This window comes from Rhinoraja longicauda, chromosome 20, assembly GCF_053455715.1.
Source record: "Rhinoraja longicauda isolate Sanriku21f chromosome 20, sRhiLon1.1, whole genome shotgun sequence".
Taxonomy (NCBI): Eukaryota; Metazoa; Chordata; class Chondrichthyes; order Rajiformes; family Arhynchobatidae; genus Rhinoraja; species Rhinoraja longicauda.
In genome coordinates this window covers 19,879,600-19,906,668 of record NC_135972.1, presented here as the reverse complement: position 1 = coordinate 19,906,668, position 27,069 = coordinate 19,879,600, and the positions used below count along the sequence as shown (strand labels likewise).

General features: G+C 47.8%; 1 protein-coding gene across 2 annotated transcripts in view; it reads left to right on the top strand.

Moving 5' to 3' along the window:
• Positions 1-21,730, top strand: part of slc17a8 (solute carrier family 17 member 8) — a 40,645-nt gene extending 18,915 nt beyond the window's left edge. The window contains exons 6-12 of one of the 2 annotated variants that reach the window (XM_078416568.1): positions 4,838-4,924; positions 6,078-6,217; positions 7,535-7,684; positions 10,612-10,744; positions 12,725-12,835; positions 15,566-15,693; positions 18,973-21,730. In XM_078416568.1, the coding sequence (XP_078272694.1) occupies positions 4,838-4,924; positions 6,078-6,217; positions 7,535-7,684; positions 10,612-10,744; positions 12,725-12,835; positions 15,566-15,693; positions 18,973-19,326 (1,103 nt within the window). In that variant the 3' untranslated portion in view covers positions 19,327-21,730. The remainder of the gene's footprint in view (positions 1-4,837; positions 4,925-6,077; positions 6,218-7,534; positions 7,685-10,611; positions 10,745-12,724; positions 12,836-15,565; positions 15,694-18,972) is intronic. The other variant, XM_078416569.1, reaches the window with a different exon arrangement.
• The last annotated feature ends 5,339 nt before the right edge of the window (positions 21,731-27,069 follow it).

Here is a 27,069-nt window from a genome sequence, read left to right as displayed (position 1 = left end):
GTCATCCTGTGAACCGTCGTCCCTATCCTTGCACAGCCCTCTTCAGCCCTTGTTCAGCCCCCTACCCCAACCGGCCACTAGTGCGCGGAAGGCAAGGCCGTACTGGTTCTATTTACCAGGTCTTTTGTGCAGCATCCGCCACCATCCCCCTCCACCCTCCTCTCCGATTCACTGTCTTCCTGGGCAGGGTGTCTGGCTTGGCAGCTATCCCCCCGGGTGGGTTCCCAGTTCTGCGACGGGCTCACCCGGGCCTGCTGTTGGGGGCCGTGGCTCACCGGGAGACCTTCACATTGCGTGCGCCTCGCTGGGTGATGCAATCAATCCAAAGAGAGTCATTAGTGCCATTCATAGAATCTGCCCTTTGAAAGACTCTCAGCTTTTGGACTCCATGGGTTGGTTTGGTTTATTATTATTAGTATTATCATTATTATTAGTAGTATTATTGCTACATGTACCGAGATACAGTGAAAACCTTTGCATGCTATCCGGGCAAATCATTTGCTACATGTGTACAATCTACATGTGCACAATCAAACTCAACTCAGGTAGTGCAAAGAGAAAAATACCAGAGTGCAGAATATAGTGTTACTGGGTTATAGTGTTACGGTTTCAGAGAAAATAGCGTGGCAGGTACAGACAACAGAGAGTAGGGTTACAGGTGTTGATTTGCATTGATGCATGCTCTTACTTTCTAAATAAAATGAACTAAAAAGTAAAATGATTCAGGAAACTGGTGTAACGTTAATTAAGCAGCGGCCAAGGAATGCATAAGGAACTTCCTTAAAAAACCCCATTATAAGTAAATAACAGACATTGAAAAATCAACGACAGGCAAGAATAATGCAATACCAAGACATGTGAAGTTGTAACAAGTAAATTAATTAACATGGAGACTCTTTGAATGAAGGAAGGGCAAATTTCTAAAAGGAGAAGAAAGACTAAGGAGAATATTTTTGCTGAAACACAAAGTACTGGAGGAACTCAGTGGGTCAGGTAGTATCTGTGGAAGAAATGGACCAACCATGGTTCGGGTTGGGATCATTCTTCAGACTGATGCAGTGGAGGGGAGAAAGCTGGAAAAGAGAGTTGGGGAGGGGGGCGGGACGAAGCCTGGCAAGTGATAGGTCGTTCAGCAGAAGAGTATCAGGAATCACAGCCGCTGCCTGACGTGCTGCGTTCCTCCAGCACGTTCTGTTTTGCTCAAGGTTCCACCATCTGCACGGTTTAGACTTTGAGACTGCACTGCAGAGTGGGTCTTGGCTGTAAATACCTGATGCATAGCTACGGGTGCTAATGCAGGAATGTATACATGAAACATAGAACAGTACAGCAGAGGCTATGGGGAGAAGGCAGGAGAAAGGGGTTATGAAGGAGAGATAGATCAGCCATAATTGAATGACGGAGTAGACTAGATAGTCTGAATGGTCTAATTCATCACTTATGACCTTATGACAGCACAGGCCTTTCGGCCCCACAATGTCCGTGCCAAACATAATGCCAAGACCTACACTTATCTGCCTGCACATAATCCATATCCCTCCATTCCCTGCGTATCCATATGCCCATCATGTCTAAATTCACTGGCATTGGGAAGGGTTACTGAGAAAACGTCATGTTGTATCTGGTATCCAGTTTATTTCTTCTTTCTCCCTAATTAGCTTCGAATTCATCACTTTTCTTCTCCACAGTCCCTCTATATTGATCCTTCATTTCCATTTTGTTAAGGCGATCGACCCTTGGTTATGCTAGAAACAAAGAACTGCAGATGCTGGTTTATACCAAGGGTAAACACAAAGTTCTGGAGTAATTCAGTGGGTCAGGCAGCATCTCTGGAGAGAGGGGATGGGTGATGATTTGGCCCAGAACCCTTTGTCAGGCAAGGGTCCCGACTCAAAACGTCACCCATACTTTTTCTCCAGGGATGCTGCCTGACCCGCTGAGTTACTCCAGCACTTTGTGTCTACCCTTGATTATGTGGTTTGCTGAAGCCTTTGCAATGTAAATTGGCAGCTGTGTTTTCCTTGTTAGCACCTCAGAAAAAAAACTCCTTGTCTGTGAAACACTTGGGGATATGGAGTAGGGCACCATGTATAACTATTATTTTTCTTCTATTTCATACTGTTGCTTTGTTAAATAGACCACTAATGACAGACCACAGCCACACAATTCATCCCCTACCCCCACCTCCTCCACAGACATGAGGTAAATGCTCACCTGGTAACTGGTATCTGATGGAAGAGACGCCGGTTGCTATGGAGACTTATTAACATTGCTTCAGAACGGAAGCTTTTGATACATCCGTTGTGCATCTAACAAGGAACGACTGCCAATATAATCTGCTCTGCCAGAACACCCAACAATGGAACTGTTTTAACGTTGTGGAGCTATGAAATTTAAAGATTTTATATTTTCTTTTCCAATTCTGAAAAAACTTTGTTCTACCTGTTCAGTTCAGTTCAGAGATGCAGCGTGGAATCAGGCCCTTCGACCCACCAAGTCAATGCCAACCAATAATCACCCATGCACTAGTTTTATCCTAGAGATGAGGGATAATTTACGGAAGCTAATTAACCTACAAACCTGCATGTCTTTGGAGCGTGGGAGGAAGGCGGAGCACCCGGAGAAAACCCACGCGGTCACATGGAGAACGTACTAACTCTATACAGATAACATCCTATAGTCAGGATCAAACCTGGGTCTCTGGCACTGTAAGGCAGTAACTCTACCGCAGCACCATCATGCTGTCCCCATTGTCGACCTGATGTCATCAAACCCCTTCTCCCCATGTTGTATCTTTAGTTTAATTTAGTTTAGAGATACAGCGCAGAAATAGGCCCTTCGGCCCACCGACTACGCACCGACCAGCGATCCTCGCACATTAACACTATCCTACATACAGTGGAGACAATTTACACATACACCAAGCCAATTAACCTACAAACCTGTACGCCTTTGGAGTGTGGGAGGAAACCAAACATTTCGGAGAAAACCCACGGGGTCATGGGGAGATCGTACAAACTCCACACAGACAGCGCCCGTAGTCAGGATCAAACCCGGGTCTCCGGCGCTGCAAGTGCTGTAAGGCAGCAACTCTACCACTGCGCCACCGTGCCACACTTACTGTCACCAAGGGGAATGGGGCTGGTGCAGGGAAATGGCATTGGGGTGGATGGTTAGCCATGGCACTGATGAATGGTGGAACGGCACAAATGATCTTCTCTTGCTAGTTGTGTTCCCTGTGGAAGTCCTGTTCCCTCAGCATACCAGCGTTCACTGGCCGACTGTAACTCCCACTTAATCAACAACTCTGCTTCACAACTAGAACATGGAACGGTACAGCACAGGAAAGGCCCGCCACCCCACAATGTCTATGTTGAACATGATGCCAAGACCAACTCTTACCTGCGTAGAAGGGAAATGCAGATGATGGGTTAGACCGAAGATAGCCACAAAATGCTGGAGTGACTCAGCATCTCTGGATGGAAGGAATAGATGATGTTTTGGGTCAAGACCTTTTTCAGACTGGTCTGAAAGATTGGCCTTGGCTGCCTGCACATGATCCATATCCCTCCATTCCCTGCATACCAGTTCTGCCAACCCAATCTGTGGTTACTGTGACTTGTGAACATCTCGATCATTGGAGTTACTCAGGGATAGAAAACTCTGGACCAAGTAAGGGTGTCAATGGTTATGGGGAGAGTGCAAGAGAATGGAGTTGAGAAGGAAAGATAGATCAGCCATGATAGAATGTTAGAGTAGACTTCATGGGCTAAATGGCCTATTCTGCTCCTATTACGTGTGAACTTATGAAGTGTTAGTAAATGGGATTAGTGGAAAGTGGTATTCAATGGTCGGCATGGACATAATGGGACAAAGGACCTCTTGTGTGCTGTAGAACTCAATGAGGTTGAGAGGAAACCTGATCTATATAAAATCAGGAGAGGCATACAGTGGATAGGATAGGCAGTCAGAACCTTTATCCCAGGGTGGAAATGTCAAATACTAGAGGGCACATCTTTAAGGTCAGAGGGGGAAGGTTTAAAGAAGATATGCAGGACAGGTTTTCCATGCAGAGGGTGGTGGGTGCCTGGAACACGCTGCCAGGGGTGGTGGTTGTGGCAGATGCGATGGTGGAGTTTAAGAGACTTCATTATCTTGGTATCATGTTGGGCATTGAGATTGTGGGCCGAAGGGCCTGTTCCTCTGCTTCTATAATTCTATCCGTGTGTTTAGTTTAATTTAGTTTAGTTTAAAGATACACCGCGGAACCAGGCCCTTCTGCCCACTGAGTCCGCACCGACCAGTGATTTCTGCACATTTTACACTATCCCATACACATTTGGGATAATTTACACTTATACCAAGCCAATTAACCAAAAGAAACTGAAGATCTCGGAGAAAACCCACGTGGTCGCAGATAAAACGTACAAACTCCGTACAGATAGCACCGGAGACCCGGGATCGAACCCGGGTCTCGCGATCTGCAAGCGCTGTAAGGCAGCAACTCCACTCCACCGTAGCGCCCTCGGTCAGGAAACGGGGGAATAAGAATGGACATGACAAGCGAGGGAATCCATCGTTGTGAATTCACGAGAGGCTGTAGAGCCGTTCCCATGGGCCATTCCAATTGCGAACAACTTGATGCTTTGTAAAAAGTCTTCTGCTTCTGTCCTCTCCTCTTTCCTCTTAAATACAGTGCATGATAACACTGCCACTGGTCCCCAACCCCCTCCTCCCCCTACAGATTGTGTGGGGACGATCGCTGGCAAGGTACGGTGGTCTTCCTGCAGAGCGGTGGCTTGTTCTCATTGCTCGTTGTGTTGCTCCCCCTCCTCAGGTTCCTATGCCGGGGCAGTTGTTGCCATGCCACTCGCTGGATTGTTGGTCCAATATAAAGGCTGGTCTTCTGTTTTCTACGTTTACGGTGAGTCTCTCCGGGCCCAGGGGGAACAAGTGACCACTAATTCAATGGTTGAATGGTTCAGCGGTACTTTATTGTCACATGTACCTGGTAACGTACAGTGAAATCCTGCTTTTGCATACAGTTCAGTAACATCCTGCTATACATGAGCACAATCAACCCAAGTACTCGGGCGTAGGAATAGTAGATTACACAATACACAAGATAGCACAAGAGTCGCCACTTTTCCAGTGTCATCTTGTATTGCACACAAATCATCAGTTAAACCCATTTGATGTGGTGGCTTAATATGTAGGAAGGAACTGTGGATGATGGTGAGGGGGAAGTTTTTAATTCATTCATTTTGTTTCAGAATCTGGACATTGCTGGCAGGGCCAGCATTTATTGCCTTTGTCTGATTGCCCTTGAGAAGATAATGGTTACTTTGGCTTAGTTTAGAGATACAGTATGGAAAAAATACCCTTCAAGCCCACTAGGTCCACGCCGACCATCGATCACCCGTTCACACTAATTCTATGTTTTCCCACTTTCTCCTCCACTCCCAACACACTAAGGGCAATTTATAGCAGACAATTACCTACTAACTCGCATGTCTTTGGAATGTGGGAGGAAACCGGAGCTCCCATGCAGTCAGATGGAGAACGTGCAAACTCCACACAGACAGCACCCATAGTCAGGATCACACCCCGGGTCTGGCGCTGTGAGGCACCATCTCCCTCAACCACTGTTGTCCTTCTACAGAAGGTGCTGATGGTGAGGGATCTCCTGGATACAGACCCTACGATAGTGAGGGACTGACTGTATATTTCCAAGTCCAGATGGTGTCTGACCCCGAGGGGAACATGTGTGTGGTGGCGATCCCCTGCACTGACACCCTTGGTGGAAGCCGTGAGCTTGGTGGTGCTGTCCAAACAGGTAACCACAGCTCTGACAGCCGGTGAGTCTGGGGCAGGGCTCCAGCGGATGTCAAAGCCATTCTGTAATTACTGGCAGTCCCGTGGTAATGACGGGACCCAGGGTAAGACGGTGCCAGGACCGCACTCAAACCGCCTGCTCCACCACCTGAGGCCACAGAACATCAGCCCCAATGTAACCTCCTGGGCCGCCACCTTTTCAACCACGTACAGACTAATCATCTTCCTTTCCAATTCCACAGGTGTATTCGGGATGATTTGGTACGTATTTTGGCTACTCCTAGCCTACCAAAGTCCAGCCAAGCACCCGACGATAACCAGCGAAGAGAGGGCGTACATCGAGAACAGCATTGGGGAGAAAGCCTCTCTCAACACCGGCCAGGTGAGACCTCAGCAAGAGTCCATAGCCTGGATGTTGGACACAACGGATGACAGCGCAACATTCATGGAGGGCCCACAGAAGGTTTAGACACACAGGTTTGAGAGTCAGCAACTCGGCACTCAAAACCTCTCTTGCTGTTTATCCCAAACTCTGTAACTCACCCAGGTATGATACGAGATGGTCAGATATTGGTTGAGTTAGTGGACTTTTGATCCAGGTTTTTGAATGCTTGTCCTATAAGTAATACGATACGAGACGCGAGAACTTTATTTATCCCAGGAGGGAAATTGATCTGCCAACAGTCAAAAAACTCAAAATACGTGAAACATGAAATTAAAGTGACGAGTGGAAAGGATTGGTAATGTGGGAGGGGGTGGGGGGCTTAGTCAGTCTACAGTATGACCAAAGGGGGAGGGGTTAAATGCAGTCAAAAAGCCCAAAAAGCAGACCAATCTCCCATCCTCTGGAGACTTTTCAGGCAAAGATTGGCAATGAGCCAGGAAGGAAGGGACTCGGTGGGTGAAAAATTGGGTATGAGAGAGGTAGGTTTGCAGGAGAGAAGGGGTGCAGAGCTTTAAGATGCACAATAAAAGGAGAGCAGCTGGAGGAACTCAGTGGGTCAGGCAGCATCTGTGGAAGGAAATGGACAGACAATGTTTCGGCTTTCCATTTGGAGAAGGGTCCCGACCCGAAAAGTCACCTACCTATGTTCTCCAGAGATGCTGCCTGACCCACTGAGTTACTCCAGCAATTTGTAACCCAAAGTTTAATAAAGCTGCAACTTGCATGGTGGATAAATGCACTTGTATTCCACAGGGATATAGGAAGGTCATTTGGCCCACCAAGTCCATGACTGCTGACAGAACAATCCCATTAACTATGTGCAAGAAAGAACTGCAGATGCTGGTTTAAATCTAAGGTAGACACAAAATGCAGTAACTCAGCGGGACAGGCAGCATCTTTGGAGAAAAGGAATGGGTGACGTTTCGAGTCGAGACCCTTCTTCAGACTGAATTAACCATTAACTATGTTCCATGATCCATTAACCATGAACCATTTACCTTGTTCCCCCACAATTAACCCATCTATTCACGCGCGTTTGGGATGTGTGAGGAAGCTGTAGCATCTGGTCGCAGGGAGAACGTGCAAACTTCACACAGACAGCACGGGAGGTCAGGATCTAACCTGTCACCGGAGCTGTGAGGCCATGGTTCTACCTGCAGTTCCACTGGGTGACACAAGGTAGAGAGGAAATTGGTTCCTAGCACGTCCTGGCATGTTGTGACTGACTGTGCCCAATGTCCGTCCCTCACACAGAAGTTCAGGACGCCCTGGCTGAAGTTCTTCACCTCAATGCCGGTGTACGCCATCATCGTGGCCAATTTCTGCCGAAGTTGGACCTTCTATCTGCTGCTCATCAGCCAGCCGGCCTACTTTGAGGAAGTCTTTGGTTTTCCCATCAGCAAGGTAAGCAAAAAGATTCCGATTTCTTCTTCCGCTGCGGTGCCTCCACTGTGGATCATGGTCTTGAACTGAGGGCTTGATGCCTGGTCCGAGGCATGACCCAGTTCACACTGCCAATCATCCCATCCCTCACCCAAGCAAGTACCCTGACCCAGCCCATCCTGACCACCGGCCCTAGCCCAACACAATAACATGTGGACTGCGAATATCAGTGTTCCTGTTATTTGAAGCCAGTGGCTTGATGTCTGGGCAATAACTGGGGTGCACCCCTGATTCCAGCCACTAGGGCAAAATGCAAATTCAGTTTTGGATGGAGAACATACCTTTTAGAAAATATATTTCTAAAACACTTTACACAACTTTAGAATACTTCAAACTCTTTATAGTCAATTACATACTCCCTCTTCTCTTTCTCTTTCTCTTGTTCCTTCTACCTTTCTGTTCCTTTCTTTCTCTTTGTTCTTCTCTTTCTATCCCGTTAAACTTTTTCCCCACCTCCTCCTCCTCTGTCGTTCTCTTTCTGACTCCCACTCTTTTTTCCTTTCTCTACCTATCTGCCCCTTTCTTTGTCCCTCCCTGTTCTTTCTTTGACTTTCTCTCTCTCCTCCTCTCTCACTTTCTCTTTCTTTCTGTCTCCCTCTCTCTTTCCCCTGTCCTCTATTTCCCTCTCTCTCTCTCTTTCTCCTCTCTTTCTCTCCATCTCCCCTCTCTTTCCCTCTCCCTTCCTATCTCTCCTCTTTCCTCTTCTCTTCTCTTTCTCTCTCCCTCTCTCTCTCCCTCTCTCTCTCCCTCTCTCACTCTCCTCTCTCTCTCTCTCTCTCTCTCTCTCTCTCTCTCTCTCTCTCTCTCTCTCTCTCTCTCTCTCTCTCTCTCTCTCTCTCTCTCTCTCTCTCTCTCTCCTCTCTCGTTTTCTCTCTCTCTCTCCCTTTCTTTCTTTCGCTCCCTTTCTCTTTCTCCTTCCTTCTCTCACTCACTCTCACTCTCCCCCTCAATCTCTCTCTAGTCCTCGTTAACCATGTAGTCCGGCGATCACACCATGTCTCGCTTCCAAGTAAACAGTGGTCAAGCCATTATGACCAACACAAGGTCATTTCACACAATGGGACTTGGAGCTATTGAAGTTCACTATAGGTGAAGTTATTGCATGCAAAAGCCAGGGATGAGTTCCTCTGACTTCCTCTGAGGTGGGTTGGGGAATTGAGGGGACTTCCCGAAAGCATAGAATCAGTGGAACACTCCCCGCCATCTCCAAGCCCAGCGGCAAATACTGGATTGAGTTCCGGTTGTCTGAGAATAAAAAGAGTGGGTTAGAATTCAAGCTCGTACATCATGTGGAATATCCTAACATGAAGGGTTTAGTACGTTACTGAAATTAATAAAAGCATTAAACATCTGGTATCTGATTGAAGGAGTTGCCAATAACATCACAGAAACCTTTTCATTAAACTCTATTATTGTTACATCCCCTTCACCTCGGCTTGGCGTAGTTACAGCTATGATCCTATCTCGCTCTGGATGACAGGAGAACTGGTGGAACTTTAATTAAATAGGGGCCAAGGATACGCAAGGAGCAGCCTTAAAAACCCATTACATGTAAATAATAGACAATGAATAATCAAAGACACAAAGGAACATTACGATACCAAGACAGGGCAAGATGGAGCGGGTATAACTAATTAAAGTGGGGACACTTTGAATGAAGGAAGGGCAAATTACTTAAAGGGGAAGAAAGATAGAGGAGAATATTTTTGTGCAAAACACAAAGTGCTGGAGGAACTCAATGGGTCAGGCAACCTCCCTGGCGGGAATAGGCAGATTAGATTTTGGGCTGGGATGTTTTTTCAGACTGATTGGAGTAGGGGGCGAAAGGTGGATAAGATAGATGTTCAAATCAGTCTGTACAAGGGTCCCGATTCAAAACGTCGCCTGTCCATTCCCTGCACAGATGCTGCCTGACCCGCTGGGATCCTCCAGCACTTTGTGTTTTGCCCAAGATTCCTGCATGTGCAGTCTCGTGTCTCCAAAACACAGGGTCGTTGGGTTTTAAAGGTACCTGCAACATCTGTAGAATGACAAAACAGCTGGCTTGGAATCATAGAGGCATGGAGTCATACAGCAGGGAAACAGACCCTATAGCCCAACTGGCCCATGTTGACCAACATGCCCCATATACACTAGTCGCACCTGCCTGAGTTTGACCCATATCTCTCGAAACCTGTCCTATTCACATACCTGTCCAATTGTTTTTTAAAAGTTGTGATAGTACTGGTTTAACTACCTTCTCTGGCAGCTCGTTCCATATATCTACCACCCTTTGTGTAAAAAGGTTGCCCCTTAGCTTCCTATTAAATCGTTCCCCCCTCAACTTAAACCTGTGTCCTCTGGTTTTTGATTCCCTTACTCTGGGTAAAAGACTGGGCAATTACACTACCCATTTCTCTCATGATTTTGTACACTTCTATAAGATCACCCCTCATCCTCCTGCACTCCAGGGAATAAAGTCCTAGCCTCCCCAACCTCTCCATGGACTTTACAGATACAGCACAGAAGCAGGACCTTTAGCCCACTGAATCCTTGCCGACCAGTGATCAACCCATACACTAGTATCATCCTACACTCGAGCGACAATTTACAATTTTACCGAAGCCAATTAGCCTTAGAGAGTGGGAGGAAACTGCAGCACCTGGAGAAAACCCACGTGGTCACAGGGTGAACGTACAAACTCAGTACAGACAGCACCCATAGCCAGGATCAAACCAGGGTCTCTGATGCTATAAGACAGCAACTTTACCGCTGCACAACTGTGCTGCCCCTGTCACTATTGCAAATCGAGGGTCTTTATAAATTGTCAACAGTCACTGAGTGTGTAGATTTACTGAACACCTGGTCTTCCAATAATACCAATGGGTCTTGAACCATCTTGCTGGCAGGTGGGCATGCTGTCAGCTGTGCCACACATGGTGATGACCATTGTCGTGCCAATTGGAGGGCAGATCGCTGACTTGCTGAGGAGCCGGAATATCCTGTCCACAACTGCTGTTCGGAAGATCATGAACTGTGGCGGTAAGAGGGGGGTCTACATTCCCAGTCACTGCTTTCAGAATTGCCACCCGATTGTCTGCCAGATGTGGAGGGAAGATCCAGGATGAGGTTGACAACCCACTTAGGTTGTGTCGTGAGGGTTGTATGAGCTGCAGAGTTGTGGATGCAGCCCAGACCATCACACAAACCAACCTCCCTTCCATTCACTCCATCTACATCTACCGTTAATTCCCAGCTGTCATCAGGCAACTGAACCATCCTATCACCAGCTAGAGAACGGTCCTTACCTATCATCTACCTCATTGGAAACCCTCGAACTATCTCTAATCAGATTTTACTGGACCTTATCTTGCGCGGGCTTAGTGTTATTCCTTTTATTCTGTATCTGTTCGCTGTGCATGGTTTGTTTTTAATCATGTGTAGTCTTTCCACTAAGTGGATAGCATGCAACAAATAAAAAAGCTTTTCACTATACCTCGGTACACGTGATAATAGATAAATAAATAGAATCAACAAAAACTAAAAGGAATGGGGTTGGGCAGAAATCTGCCTTTGGTCACCTTTGGTCACCGACACTGATCACTTATAGACTCGTCTGCATCTTCATTCCTTGTGTCTTTTATCTCATGTATTATTAGTTAGTTTATTTAGTTTAGTTTAGTATTGTCACGTGTACCGAGGTACGGTGAAAGCTTTCTGTTGCTTGCACTCCACTCAGTGGAGAGACTGTACATGATTACAATCAAGCCGTTCACAGTGTTCAGATACGTGATACAGGGAATAACGTTTAGTGCAAGATAAAGTCCAGTAAAGTTCAATTAAAGATAGTCCGAGGGTCTCCAATGAGGTAGATGAGAGGTCAGGACCGCTCCCTAGTTGGGGAGAGGATGGTTCAGTTGCCTGAGAACAGCTGAAGTACGAGGTGCTGGGCTGTGTAATTTAACAGCCGTGAACAGGGGTGGAAATAGGATGAAGCGAAAGGCACAAAGATGTAAAGGTCGGTCCTGTCAATGGTTGTCATGGAGAGAAGGACATGGTCATTGTCTCGTCAAACGGCTCCAGACAATTTCCTGCTCCACAGATTATAGACACCACTGATGTGATCAGCTGGAGAGAGGCCTGACAGGCAAAATATCAGAGAGGGAGTTGCCCAAACTCCACTCCTGCACCAAATCTGGAAGAGCCTAGCTGTCAGAGGGGAAGTGCGACTAATGGTCAGAGCATCCGAGAGGCTGAGAACTAAGTTCAGGTTGAGTATGAAGAAGGGTTCTGACCCGAAACATCACTATTCCTTTTCGCTGCCCACTGAGTGACTCCAGCACTCTGTGTCTGTCTTGAGGTTTAGGCTGATGGGCAGATGGGTGGAGTAAATGAGAAAGGCTGGGGGTGAAAAGGAAAAGGGTGTCAGATATGGAGAGAAGAGGAGGAGTGAAATGTAATGCCGGAGGGAGGGATGTGGGTGGAAGGGGACGGGATGAGGGGAAAGAGGGGGAATAAAAGGGAAAATGGGGGACTTAGGGAAGGGAGAAGAGTGTACGGAGGAGGGGAAAGGAGCATGGTGATTGGGGTGGGGGGAGATGGTGGGAGAAATTGATGTGCACTAGGGTGGGGAACGGAGGAGAGGGTATGGGAAAGGGAGAGGGCAGTTGCTAAGGGGGGCCTGGTACGATGCAGGATACGAGCATAGAATCTTGGAGAAGCAAGGAACTGCAGATGTTAGTTTTATACCAAAGATAGACACAAAATGCTGGAGTAATTCAGCGGGTCAGGCAGCATCTTGAGAGAAAAAGGATGGATGACGTTTCAAGTTGGGACCCTTCTTCGGATTCATTCAGGTTCAGGATTTGAAGAAGGGTTCCGACCCGAAACATCACCCATCCTTTTTCTCCAGAGATGCTGCCTGGACCACTGAGTTATTCCAGCATTTTGTGTCTATGGGAGAATCGTGGAGACTGCTTGAGCTGACGATTCCAGCCACTGACATGGTTCATTATTCCCCAGGCTTTGGCATGGAGGCCACTTTGCTGCTGGTTGTCGGATATTCCCACACCAGGGCGGTTGCAATCTCTTTCCTGGTGCTCGCTGTTGGATTCAGTGGATTTGCCATTTCAGGTGGGTTACCTCCTTTCCCCACTACCCCTTTTAACCCCCTCTCCCCGTCCCCTTCACTGATATCTCTTCCTCCTGCTTTACATTTTACTTCTCCTCTTCTCTCCTTATCTTCATAGGTTCATAAGTTCATTAAAAAAAGAGCAGAGTCAGGCCACTCGGCCCTTCAAGTTTACTCCACCATTCAATCTTGGCTGATTTATCTTTTTCTCTCAATCCCATTCTCTTGCCTTCTCCCTGTAACCTTTGACACCCTTACTAATCAAGAAACACCCTTACTCTGGCTCATTGCTTTCACCAACTTAAGCTTAAGAATATACAAGACTAATATGGCGCAAAAACAGTGTTGGAGGAACTCAATGGGTCAGACAGCATTGACGTTTCGTATCGGGGCCCTTCTTCAGTCTAATGCAATAGGGGGAGAAAGCTGGGAAATGAGGTGGTGTGGGATGAAGCCTGGCAAGTGATAGTTGGATACAGGTGAGGTGGTGATTGGCAGATGGGTGGAGTAAGTGACAAAGGCTAGAGGTGAAAAGGAGACAAAAGAGTGCCAGATAAGGAGAGACGAGGAGGAGGGAAATGTAAATGTAAAGCCGGAGGGAGAGATGGGAGTGGAGGGAGGGGGGAGAGCAAAATGGATATGTATATGGACTGGGAAAAAATGCAGGGCAAAGGGTGGGGAGGGGGTGAGTTTAGTTTAGTTTAGTTTAATTTAGAGATACAGCATGGAAACAGCCCTTCAGCCCACCAAGTCCGCATTGGCTAATAATCCAATAATTCTATCCTGCACACTAGGGACAATTTACAGAAGCTAATTAACCTACAATCCCGCACGTCCTTGAAATTTGGGAGGAAACTGGAGCACCCGGAGGAAAATCATGTGCTCACAGGGAGAACGTGCAAACTCCGTACAGGCAGCACCCGTAGTCAGGATCAAACCCAGGTTTCTGGTGCTGTAAGACAACAACTCTACCGCAGCGCCACCATGCTGTCCTTATAGGGTGGGTGTGGGGAAGTATTTTTAAAGAGCTGGCTCAGACACAGCGGGACTGAATTCCACGTACACTTCGCGGGGATGTTGGTTTCCTGAAGTGGGGCAGGCCTGGGGTGAGTGAGGCGTGGAAAGATTGAATCTGCCACGTCTCTGAGTCACGGCTGAAGGACAGAGTAAGTTCTTGCTCCTGGACGAGAGTGATGTTGGACGGGAGGATGCACCAGGAGCACGGTAAGTCAGGCATTGTAAGCCAGCTGAGGCCAGTGAGATCCCTCCTCACACTACTCTGCTGGGAGCGGGGAAAGGAGGAACCGGCTAGGACACACACCAGACAGGTGATGCTATTATCCCAGAAGAGAGTCTGTGAGGGTTCAGCCATGCTGTCATCTGGGTTAGAAGCCACATGGATCAGACAACTGAACCGTTCTCTCCCCAACTAGAATGGTCCTGACCTCCTGTCTACCTCTTTGTGAAGACCTTTGAACTATCTTTAATCAGACTTTACTGGACTTTATCTTGCACTAAATGTTATTCCCTTCATCCTGTATCCTGTTTCAGGTATTCTTCTGGGCAAAGGGAGGTTCACCAACACATAGAGGGGGGACCTCATTGAAACTTACCGAATAGTTAAAGGTCTGGATAGGGTGGATGTGGAGAGAATGTTTCCACTAGTTTCTATTGAGTAGGGTAGGACTCTAATGTTCCTTGGAGTGCTGGAGGATGGTGGGTGATCTCATAGAGGTGTACAAAATCATGAGAGGAAAAGATCAGGTAAACACACAGAGTCTTATCTGTACGGAGTTTGTACGTTCTCCCCGTGACCGGCGTGGGTTTTCTCCGAGATCTTCGGTTTCCTCCCACACTCCAAAGACGTACAGGTATGTAGGTTAATTGGCTGGGCAAATGTAAAAATTGTCCCTAGTGGGTGTAGGATAGTTTTAATGTGCGGGGATCGCTGGGTGGCGTAGACCCGGTGGGCCGAAGGGCCTGTTTCTGCGCTGTATCTCTAAATCTAAAAAAAAATCTAAGAGTAGGGGAATCGAGAATAAGAGGACATAGGTTTCAGGTGAGGGGGGAAAGATTTAATAGCAACCTGAGGGTTAACTTTTTTATAGAAATGATGGTGGGCATATGGAACGAGCTGCCAGAGGAGGCAGTTGAGGCAGATACTATCGCAATGTTTAAGAATCATTTGGACAGGTACATGGATAGGATAAGTTTAGAGGGATATGGGTCAAATGCAGGCAGGTGGGACTAATGTAGATGTTATGTGTTGGTTTGTGTGGGCAAGTTGGGCTGAAGGGCCTGTTTCCATGCTGTATGTCTCTGACTCCAGTGGGAGATTCTAGGACCCGAGGGCACAGCCTCAAAATAAAAGGACATACCCATAGAAAGGAGATGAGGAGGGATTTCTTTAGCCAGAGGGTGGTGAATCTGTGGAAATCATTGCCGCAGATGGCTGAGGAAGCCGTCAATGGGTATTTTTAAAGCAGAGATTAACAGGTTCATGATTAGTACTGGTGTCAAAGGTTATGGGTAGAAGGCAGGAGATTGGGGTTGAGAGGTAAAGATGGATCAGCCATGATTGAATCGCGGAGTAGGCTCGATGAACTGAATGACCAAATTCTGCTCGTATGACTTATGAACTTGTGAACACTTGAGGATTATTTATAAGTTGGAGTGAAGCGTTTGCAGGTTCCAGATCCGCTCTCATTGATGTGCTTTTATGTTGACCTCAGGGTTTAACGTGAACCACCTGGACATTGCTCCGCGCTACGCTAGCATACTGATGGGAATCTCCAACGGTGTGGGCACGCTGTCGGGGATGATCTGCCCACTGATCGTTGGTGGAATGACCATACACAAGGTAAGAGTCTCTTGCCCAGAGTAGGTGAATTGAGGACCATATGACATAGGTTTAAGGTGAAGAGGAAAAGATTTACTAGGAATCTGAGGGGTAACCTTTTCACACAAAGGGTGGTGGGTGTATGGAACAAGCTGCCAGAGGATGTAGTTGAGGCAGGGACTATCCCAACATTTAAGAAGCAGTTAGACAGGTACATGGATAGGACAGGTTTGGAGGGATATGGACCAAATGCTGGCAGGTGGGACTAGTGTAACTGGGGCATGTTGGCCGGTGTGGGCAAGTTGGGCTGAAGGGCCTGTTTCCACACTGTATCACTCTATGACTATCAGGTAAAACCAAACCTACCGTCCGCCTTCATTGATAGAGTTGCTACCTCACAGCACCAGAGACCCGGGTTCAATCCTATCTGTACGGAGTTTGCACGTTCTCCCTGTGATCACGTGGGCTTTCTCCGGATGCTCCGGTTTTCTCCTGCATTCCAAAGACGTGCTGGTTTGTTGGTTAATTGGCTTCAGTACATTGTAAATTGTCCCTGGTGTGTAGGATAGTGCCAGTGTACGGGGTGATCGATGGTCGGCGTGGACTCGGTGGGCCGAAGGGCCCAAGCTGAATCCCTAAAGTCTAAAGGTAGTTCGGGGGTATTGGTTTCACCTGGGGGTTATTGGAATCAGGAATACACTGCCTGAAACTGCCAGAGTCAGCAATGACTCACCAGGAGACTCTCCATCTACACGTGAGGCCAGGTCGGAGGAGAGCAGTGAGTGTCAATGAAGAGCTTTATGGAGTTACCACACGTCTGTTGGGCTGAATGCCCTCTGCAAGATCCCGTGATTCAATTAATTGAGTCTGAAATTGGATTTGAAGCACTCAAACGTGGCTGCTTTCAATCCCTTCAGGTGACTGGTGCGTTAGGCAGGATGCATGACTCTCTGACATTATCTCTTCACCACTGTTGCATGTGCTTTAAGCTGCTTGGGAACTAACCTCTGGAATGCCCCCACTCAACATAGAGTCAGGAAGCAGGCCCTTCAAAGCAGACACACATTATTTTTTTACTCTTATCCAACCCCAACCCCCTATATTCTCCACACATTTGCACCAGGTCTCCACACTCCAGCTCCATCTACCAACCAGCTCATTCATGGAATTAGGAGGAATTTAGATAGACACTTCAATAGACAAGGAATAGAAGGATTTGGACCCTAGCAGGGACAGTGGGATTAGTGTAGCTGGGCAAAAAAAGATTACCATTCACATAGTGGGCCGAAGGGCCTGCTTCTGTGTTGTATTTTAGACAATAGACAATAGGTGCAGGAGGAGGCCATTCAGCCCTTCGAGCCAGCACCACCATTCAATGTGATCATGGCTGATCATTCTCAATCAGAAATTATATTTCTTGTAATTATTATACGCACCAGACCAAATCTCCCTGCACAACACAAGGGAAACTTACAGGTAGAACGTGCAAAGTCCAAATTGACAACTTCTGGAGGTCAGGATCCAACGTCCAGGTTCAGGAGCAGTTTCTTCCCTAAAACCATCAGGTGATTCAACACTACAATTTCCAAATAAGCTCTGAACTACGTAGCATTGGTTTTGTCTTTGCACTATTATTGTTTCCACCTTCCACCCCACCAGCCAGCGGATCCAACAAATCATCCGCCAACATTTCCGTCACCTACAACGGGACCCCACCACTCGCCATATCTTCCCATCCCCTCCCCTCTCTGCGTTCTGCAGAGACCGTTCCCTCCGTAACTCCCTGGTCCACTCGTCTCTTCCTACCCAAACCACCCCATCCCCGGGCACTTTACCCTGCAACCGCACGAGATGCAACACCTGTCCATTTACCTCCCCCCTCAACTCCATCCAAGGACGCAAACAGTCTTTCCAGGTGAGACAAAGGTTCACCTGCACCTCCTCCAACCTCATCCATTGCATCCGCTGCACTAGATGTCAACTTATTTACATTGGCGAAACCAAGCGCAGGCTCGGCGATCGCTTCGCTCAACACCTGCGCTCGGTCCGCATTGACCAAACTGATCTCCCGGTGGCCGAGCACTTCAACTCATCCTCCCATTCCCAGTCTGACCTTTCTGTCGTGGGCCTCCTCCAGTGCCATAGTGAGGCCCACCGGAAATTGGAGGAACAGCACCTCATATTTCGCTTGGGCAGCTTGCAGCCCAGTGGTATGAACAGCGACTTCTCCCTTTATATAGTTCCTCTGTCCCTCTCTTCCCCTCCTCCTTCCCAGATCTCCCTCTATCTTCCTGTCTCCACCTATATTCTTACTTTGTCCTGCCCCCCTGACATCAGTCTGAAGAAGGGTCTCGACCCAAAACGTCACCCATTCCTTCTCTCCTGAGATGCTGCCTGACCTGCTGAGTTACTCCAGCATTTTGTGAATAAACACCTATTATTGTTTGATCTATACATGTGTGTGTATGTATGTGCGTGTTTGTGTGTATATATATATATGAATGTTTGTGTGTATATATATGTATACACATACATACACAATATGTTTCTACACTGATCAGCCAAAACATTATGACCACTGACAGGCAAAGTGAATAACATTGATTATCTTGTTACAATGGCACCTGTCAAAGGGTGGGACATATTAGGCAGCAAGTGAACAGTCAGTTCTTGAAGTTGATGTGTTGGATGCAGGAGAAATGGGCAGGAGTAAAGACCTGAGCGACTTTGTCAAGGGCCAAATTGTTATGGCCAGACGACTGCAAGGGTTGTGGGGTGCTCCCGGTCAGCAGTGGTGAGTACCTACCGACAGTGGTCCGAGGAGGGACAAACCACAAACCGGCGACAGGGTGTTGGATGCCCAAGGCTCATCGATGCGTGAGGGCAACGAAGGCTATCCCGTCTGGTCCGAACAGACAGAGGTCTGTAAAATTTTAATGGTGGTCACGGGAGGAATGTGTCGCACTATACAGTGCATCACATACTGCTGCGTATGGGGCTGCACACGGAGGACCAACAGCATATTAGGCAGGTGGTCATAATGTTTTGGCTGATATATATACTGTATTTTTTTGTTGTTTATTATAGTTTTTACAAAGTACTATGTTTACATATTTGTTGTGCTGCTGCAAGTAAGAATTTTATTGTTCCGTTGATTCCCGAATGGGTCTCTGGCGCTTGAGGCAGCAGCTCTACCCGCTGCGCCACTGTGCCCACCCTCCCTCTCTCCCCCGCTGAGCGTATTGTAATGTGGCGGCCATGTCTGAACCCCGTTTTGTCCTGTCCCCCACTTGCCCGCAGACGCGTGAGGAGTGGCAGAACGTGTTTGTGATCGCTTCGGTGGTCCACTACAGCGGCGTGATCTTCTACGGGGTCTTCGCCTCGGGGGAGAAGCAGGACTGGGCGGACCCCGAGGAGAGCAGCGAGGACAAGTGTGGCATCATCGACCAGGACGAGCTGGCGGAGGAGACGGAGTTCAACGACGCCACCTGCATTACCGCTCAGAAGAAGATGTCCTACGGCGCCACGAACCAGGTCAACGGCTCGCGGAGGGAAAGCTGGAGGAAGAAGCGAGGCCAAGCTCAGGAAGAGCTGCCAGATGAAGCCAACAGCTACCATTGTGACAACGGCAGCTTCCCTGACCCGTCGCAGTGAGATCCAGCGCGCTGTGACTGAGTATCAAAGTTCAAGGCAGAATCGGTTTTATTGAGTTATCCTGTAAACATTGTATGTAACAACTTCATAAAAATTGTTGGGCTTTTTTTTTTAGGATCTCACTTGTAGAACTGGCCATCCCCCAAACTGTACAATCAGGTTACCGATGGCTGTAATTGCTGGAAAAGATGTCAGGCCCCACCCGTGAAGAAAATTATATTGTATTGAAGTCACGTCATAAAACAGGCCATTCGGCCCGCATCTGCCCGTGCTGGTATACTGTGCATGTTCCATGCCCCCCCCCCTCTCCCTCTCTTTCTCTCTCTGTGTTGATTCATTCAAAGGACATGGACATTGCTGTCAATGCCCGGGTTTGTTGTGCGTCTGTAATTACCCCAGGATGGAGTGGGGGGAGGGGTGGGGAGATGAGGGTTGGTAGGGCTGGAGTCTTGTACAGGTCAGACCGGGTAAGGCTGGTGGAGTTTCGATCCCTCAAACACATTGGAGAAGCAATCTTGTGGTTCCAAGTTCACCAGGTTCTCCCTTCAATTTAAAGCCCCATCTGCAGTGGTGGGATTCGAACTCCTGTCCTTGGATCAATTGCCAGCCCAGTAACTTCACCAAAATACCACCGTCCATCACCATCTCACCTTCTGTTCCTTGTTCCCTCATATGCCTATCCAGGTCCCCCTTAATCACATCTGTACCTCATTCCCCACTGAAGATAGACACAAAAAGATGGAGTAACTCAGCGGATCAGGCAGCATCTCTGGAGAAAATGAATGGGTGACTGTGAGTTTCGGGTCTTGACCCTTCCTCAGACTGTGAGTCAGGGGAGAGGGAAACTTGAGGTATGGAAATTTACAGAACAAATCAGAGCCTTGAAGTGTAGGAGGCTGAGGGGTTACCTTACAGAGGTGAGTAAAATCACGAGGGGGATAGATAGGGTGAATCCACAGAATCCTTGTCCCAGGGTTGGGGAATTAAGAACCAGAGGAAAGAGGATTGTGAGGGGTAAAGATTCAATAGGAACATGAGGGGTAACTTTATCTCACAGAGGTTGGTAGAAATATGAAACGAGTTGCCAGAGGCGGTAGTTGAGGCAAGTACTATAACAACATTTAAATGACATTTGGCCAGGTACATGGATAGGAAATGTTTAGCGGGATATGGGCCAAATGTAGGCAGGTGGGACTAGCTTGAATGGGGCACCTTGGTCAAGATGAACGAGTTGGGCTGAAGGACCTGTGTCCGTGTTGTGTGACTCAGTCACTCTTTGGCTGCACATTCTGGGAATTCCACATTCTCCCGGTTCTTGTGTAACTAAGAGACCATTTGGCCCATTGCATCCATGCAGGCCCAGGACACACCAATCTCATCACTCCCATTTCTCTATCACATGCCATTCAACTTTCCTTTAATAATTATATTTGCTCGGTGCACGTCTCTGGGATGTGGGAGAAAACTAGAGCACCTGGGGGAAACACGTGTGGTCACAGGGAGAACACACAAACTCCACCTGGGCAGCACAGGGTGATTGAATGCAGGTCCTTAGAGTGGCAAGGCAAAAGAAATTCCCTGTGGGATTTACAAATGGCCATCTTACACTTCTGGCCTCCCCTGTATGTGAAGCTTCCTGTCCACATCTGCCTTGTCAATGACCTGCATGAGCCTGCAGATGTCCCTCCGCTCTTCAATGTAGAAAAAGATTCCCATCATGGGAAATTAAACCATGTTCTCATTAGAAGTTGGGCGGCACAGTGGTTCAGTGGTACAGTTGCTGCCTTACGCTGCCAGAGACTCGGGTTCAATCCTGACTGCGGGTGCTGTCTGCACCAAGTTGGTACGTTCTCCCTATAACCGCATGGGTTTTCTTTGGAATTCCTCCCACATTCCAAAGAGGTATAGGTTTGCGGGTTGATTGGCTTCTGTGAAATTGTAAGTTTTGCCGAGTGTGTGTAGAATAGTGCTAGTGTATGGAATGATTACTGGTCAGTGCTGACTCGGTGGGCCGAAGGGCCTGTTTCCGCGTTGTATTTCTAAAGTCTAAAGTCTAAAGTAAAGATGTAACATACAGAATCTATATATATATATATATATATATATATATATATATATATATATGATATTTCTCTCCAATAACTCTTCCTCAACCTATGTGTCCTACACCAGCAGTTAACATGGCAAGGGAGGACAGCTTTGGGACAACGAATGAATTCCGTACCGCGAAGGTTCAATCGCATGTTTAAACCATGTTTCCGTGTGTCTCCTGGATGGATTCCAGTGGAACGTGCATCTCCAAAGTCCACGCGATGTACTGTTGTTGTTGTTCAGATGTGAGCTGGATTTTGATGTGAGCTTTATTTGGATTTATTGATTTTGCTGTACGTTTTCTGATAATAAACAAACAACGTGTCATTTACACCGGGACAATCCTGATGTTACGTGTAAGGCTGAGGTTGTAAGTACAGGGAGGGGGTCCTGGGTCACCTCTGAGCTCTGACCACCAAATTCTCCACAACACGGAAACAAACAACAAAATTCCAGTGCAGGAGAAGGCCATTCGGCCCACCATGATGCCAAGTTAAACTAATCTCCTCTGCCTTTATGTGAGAATATCCCTCCATTCCCTGCATATCCCCCAATTCCCTGCATATCCCTCCATTCCCTGCATTTCCCTCCATATCCCTCCATTCCCTGCATATCCCTCCATTCCCACCATATCCCTCCATTCCCTGCATATCCCTCCATTCCCTGCATTTCCCTCCATATCCCTCCATTCCCTGCATATCCCTCCATTCCCTGCATTTCCCTCCATATCCCTCCATTCCCTGCATATCCCTCCATATCCCTCCATATCCCTCCATTCCCTGCATGTCCCTCCATTCCCTGCATATCCCTCCATTCCCTCCATATCCCTCCATTCCCTCCATATCTCTCAATTCCCTCCATATCCCTCCATATCCCTCCATTCCCTGCATATCCCCCCGTTCCCTCCATATTCCTCCATTCCCTACATATCTACAGATATAAATATAGATTCATAAATGCCACTATCGTATCTTTCTCCACCACCATCCCTGACAGTGCGTTCCAGCTATCCATCACTCTCAGTGTGAAAAGAAAACCTGCCTCATAAATCTCATTTAAACACTCCCCCTCTCACTTTACAGCTATGTCCTCTAGTATTTGTCATTTTCATCCTTGGGGAAAAAAGACTCTATCTACCCTATCTACGCCTCTCATAATTTTATACCCTTCTGCCAGGTCGTCCTTCAACCTCCTCGAGAACAATCCTAGTCTGTCTAGAATGTCCCCCTGCACCCCCTCTCTCTCTATCCCTCCCCCACCCAAGTCGCACTAGCTTCTCATTTTCACCCTACAAACAGCTTACAATGTTTCCTTTATCATCGTTACCTTTTTGCATATCTTTCATTCATTGTTCTTTATCTCTCCACATCACCGTCCATATCTCTCGTTTCCCTTATCCCTAACCAGTCTGAAGAAGGGTCTCGACCTGAAACGTCACCCATTCCTCTCTCCAGAGATGCTGCCTGTCCCGCTGAGTTACTCCAGCTTTTTTGGTCTATCTTCTAGTCTGTCTAACCTGTCCTTGTAGCTAACACCCTCTGATCCAGACAGCATTCTGATAAGCCTCTTCTGCACCCTCTCCAAAGCCTCCACATCCTTCCAGAAATGCGCTGACCAGAACTGCACAAAAACTCCAAAGGCAGCCGAACCGAAGTTTAATACAGCTGCAACATGACTGTCTTACTTTTGTACCGAAGAACGATAGTGGGAGGTCGTGTTGTAAAGGTGCGCAGAGTCTAACCTAAAGGGAATAATCTACACTTGCCGGGCAACTTGGATGCGACAAGCAGAAGAGCAATTATTCCTTTCATTGCTGTGGTAATGAGGGAAAGCGCTTGCTTCCTTTGATGGGGCTGGAGTGGTCGGCTCATTGATGTACGTCAGTTGTGTTGCCATGACACCTTTCCTGTTGTATGAGTGATGATGTCATGCCAACTTTGGAGACTGTACGAGTCTCCCTCTTTGATGTCCTTAAGTAATTAAACTAAACTCATGGGTTGCAATCACGCTAACTCATCTCCGGGTTCTTTGCAAGTGCAGGGTCACTCAATGTGGTTCGATTCCGCCACAGAATGCAGCCATTCCTTGATGTACAGATGGGTTGTGTTTACTAAAAACTTTTAGACAATAGACAATAGGTGCAGGAGGAGGCCATTCGGCCCTTCGAGCCAGCACCGCCATTCAATGTGATCATGGCTGATCATTCTCAATCAGTACCCCGTTCCTGCCTTCTCCCCATACCCCTGACTCCGCTAACGGCAGCGGCTGACTAGCAGTCTGTCCGTCTTTTTTTTGTTGTGTGTCGGTGTTGGGATGGTTTTTATATATATTTTTTTGGTTGTGTATGTGTGGGAGGGGGTGGTGGTGTGGGTGGGTGGGGGGGGGGGGGACTTTTCTCTTCCTCACGGCGCGGGGTGCGGCTCGGCTGCGGGGCCTAACATCGCCCGCTGCGGCTCGGCCGCTGGACTTTACATCCCGGTGCGGCTTGGCCGCTGGACTTTACATCACCCGGTGCGGCTTGGCCGCTGGACTTTACATCCCGGTGCGGCTTGGCCGCTGGACTTAACAGTGCCCGGTGCAGCTCGGCTGCGGGGCTTAACATCGCCCGGTGCAGCTCGGCTGCGGGGCTTAACATCGCCCGGTGCAGCTCGACTGCGGGGCTTAACATCGCCCGGTGCAGCTCGGCTGCGGGGCTTAACATCGCCCGGTGCAGCTCGACTGCGGGGCTTTTCATCGCTGGTGCGGCTCGACTGCGGACTTGACATCGCCCGGTGCGGCTCGACCACGGGACTTAGCTGCGCAAGGCTTGGTCGCGGGCCTTTCATCGCCCGGTTCGGCCGCGGGACGTTTCAGCGCCCGGTGCGGGGACTGTGCGGGTCGGTCGGTCCACAGATTCACAATTCTCTGTATCACTTTCACCATTCGGCGGTCTCTGAAAGATGTTTAATTTCCTCTTGTTTGTGTGAGCTGTTTTAAAGGAGATGCCAAATTCTGAAGTTATTGTGTAAAAAAAGACCAAGTTCCCAGAGTGTGCAGGGAGTGGATGTGAAAGTGGCATAACATTGAACTAGTGTGAACGGGTCGGAGTGGACTGGGTGGAAGGAAGAGCCTGTTTGTATAGATAGACACAAAGTATTGGAGTAACTCAGTGGGTCAGGCAGCATCTCTGGAGAATATGGATAGGTGACCTTGATGGATAGGGACCCTTCTTCAGACACCTGAATCGGGTTTCCCAACTATCCTGGTGGGATCTGGACTTTTCTCCTCTGGGGGACTCCAAAGACGTACAGGTATGTAGGTTAATTGGCTGGGGAAATGTAAAAATTGTCCCTAGTGGGTGTAGGATAGTGATAATGTACGGGGATCACTGGGCGGCACGGACTTGGAGGGCCGAAAAAGGCCTGTTTCCGGCTGTATATATATATGATCACTAGCCTGGTTTTCTCTGCTGTACAAGAGTGGAGGAAGGGGAAAGTGATTCAGTGGAGGACTCCAAAACCCAATCTGACCCCAACTTGACCTCAGCCCAACACGTGTAGCTGTATCACATTGGACTTGGGTCAGGGAGCCACACTCTACGATGGACAAGGAGGAAGGTTTTGTCCTCTATGTTTAGTTGAACAGAAGCCAGTGATGAGCAGAGCGATGGGTGACTGTGAACCCCGCTGGGGGCATGAATTAGTTTAGAGGTACATTGCTGAACCAGGCGGCTCGGCCCATTGAGTCCGCGCTGAGCAGCGATCACCCTATACTCTAGTTCTATCCTGCACACTAAGGACAATTTTACAGAAGTCAATTAACCTACAAACCTGCATGTCTTTGGAGTGTGGGAGGAAACTTGAGCACCCGGAGAAAACACACACGATCACAGGAAGAAAGTATAGACAGCACCAGTAGTCAGGATTGAACCCGGGTCTCTGGCGTTGTGAAGCATCAACTCTTCCACTGCCCCTCTTACACGATGTCTTCATTGTCAATAATATTCGACTGAATTACAAGAAAGCTTAGAATAAAACTGAACCAATCAATGGAAAAAAACAAAATATTTTTCAGAGTTGGGCAATGTGTTCTGGTGCTGAATGTTAGGGAGATAGATAACCATCTGAGACTGCTCCATAACAGTGCCCTGGCAAGACTTCAACAGGTTTGATATTACCGTGACAAAGGTTAAGTTCCCCACTTCTCGCATTTGTCAACTTTCAGCAGCTCCTGGTGCTGGCTGCAGGAGTGAAGCAACCCGCTATCAATTATTAAGCTGCTGTTCAAACCAATTTTTCTTTCGAAATCATTTCGGCAAAATATTTATTTTTCCAGCTGATTTTCTCTCCTCCTGCAAATACTCCCCTCTCCTGCCAATGTCCAGTCGTTTCCTCAAGGAATCACAGCACAGTACAGCACAGGAACAGGCCCTTCGGCCCATTTTGGCTCTGCTGAACACGATGCCAAGTTAAACCAATGTACTCTGCCTGCACGTGATCTATATCCCTCCATTTCCTGTCTGCTAGTATCTGGCTAAGGGCCTCTGAAATGTCACCACCACCCCTGGCAGCACGTTCCAGGCGCCCCCCACTGACTGTGTAAAAAACCTGCCTGCTCATCTCCTTTAAACATGGCCCCTCTCACCTTAAAGCAAGTCCATCACACAGTCCAGACTTGATTCCATCTACGCCACGCTGCCTTGGGAAAGCAGCCAACATAAGAGAGAGTTAGATAGAGGTCTAGGGGCTAGTGGGATCAAGGGATATGGGGAGAAGGCAGGCACGGGTTATTGATTAGGGACGATCAGCCATGATCACAATGAATGGCGGTGCTGGCTCGAAGGGCCGAATGGCCTCCTCCTGCACCTATTTTCTATGTTTCTATGTTTCTAATCAAAGACTTGTCCCATCCCGGTCATTCCTTCTCTCCTCTCCCGTCCAGCAGAACATATAGAAGCTGAAAGCGTGCACCACCAGACTCAGGTACAGCGTCTTCCCCTCTGTTATCAAGCTTCTGAACGGTTATTCCATAAGCTAGGGCACTGTCCAATTCACCTCTACCCCATTGCGGACATTGGAGTTTGTCTTTGGAACTGGTGCGCTACAATGCTGAGAACTATATTCTGCACTCTGTATCTTCCCCTTTGCTCCACCTATTGTACTTGAGTTTGAACTGATTGTATCTATGTATGGAATATTTGATCTGTTTGGATAACTTTTCGCTGTACCTCGTACATGTGACAACAATAAAAAACTAAACCTAAACCTTAAATCTATGCAGTCTAACATTTCATATTTTCATCCTGGGAATTTTTTTATCAGGTGTCCACTGAACCTCCGGTATTCCAGAGAAAACAATCCAAGTTTGCCCAACCTCTCCTTATAACTAATACCCTCTAATCCAGGCAACAATCTGGGAAACCTCCTCCTCCTGTACTCTACAAAGCCTCCACATCCTTCCTGTAATGGGACGATCAGAAATGCACACAACTATTCCAAAAGTGGCCTAATCCAAGTCCTATAAAGCTGCATCGTGACTTCCTGACTCTTATACCCAAATCCCTGAGCAATGAAGGCAAGCATACCGTCCACCTTCTTACCGCTCTATCCACTTGTGTTGTTACTTCCAGGGAGCTGTGATCTTGGACCTCAAGAATTCTCTGTACATTAATGC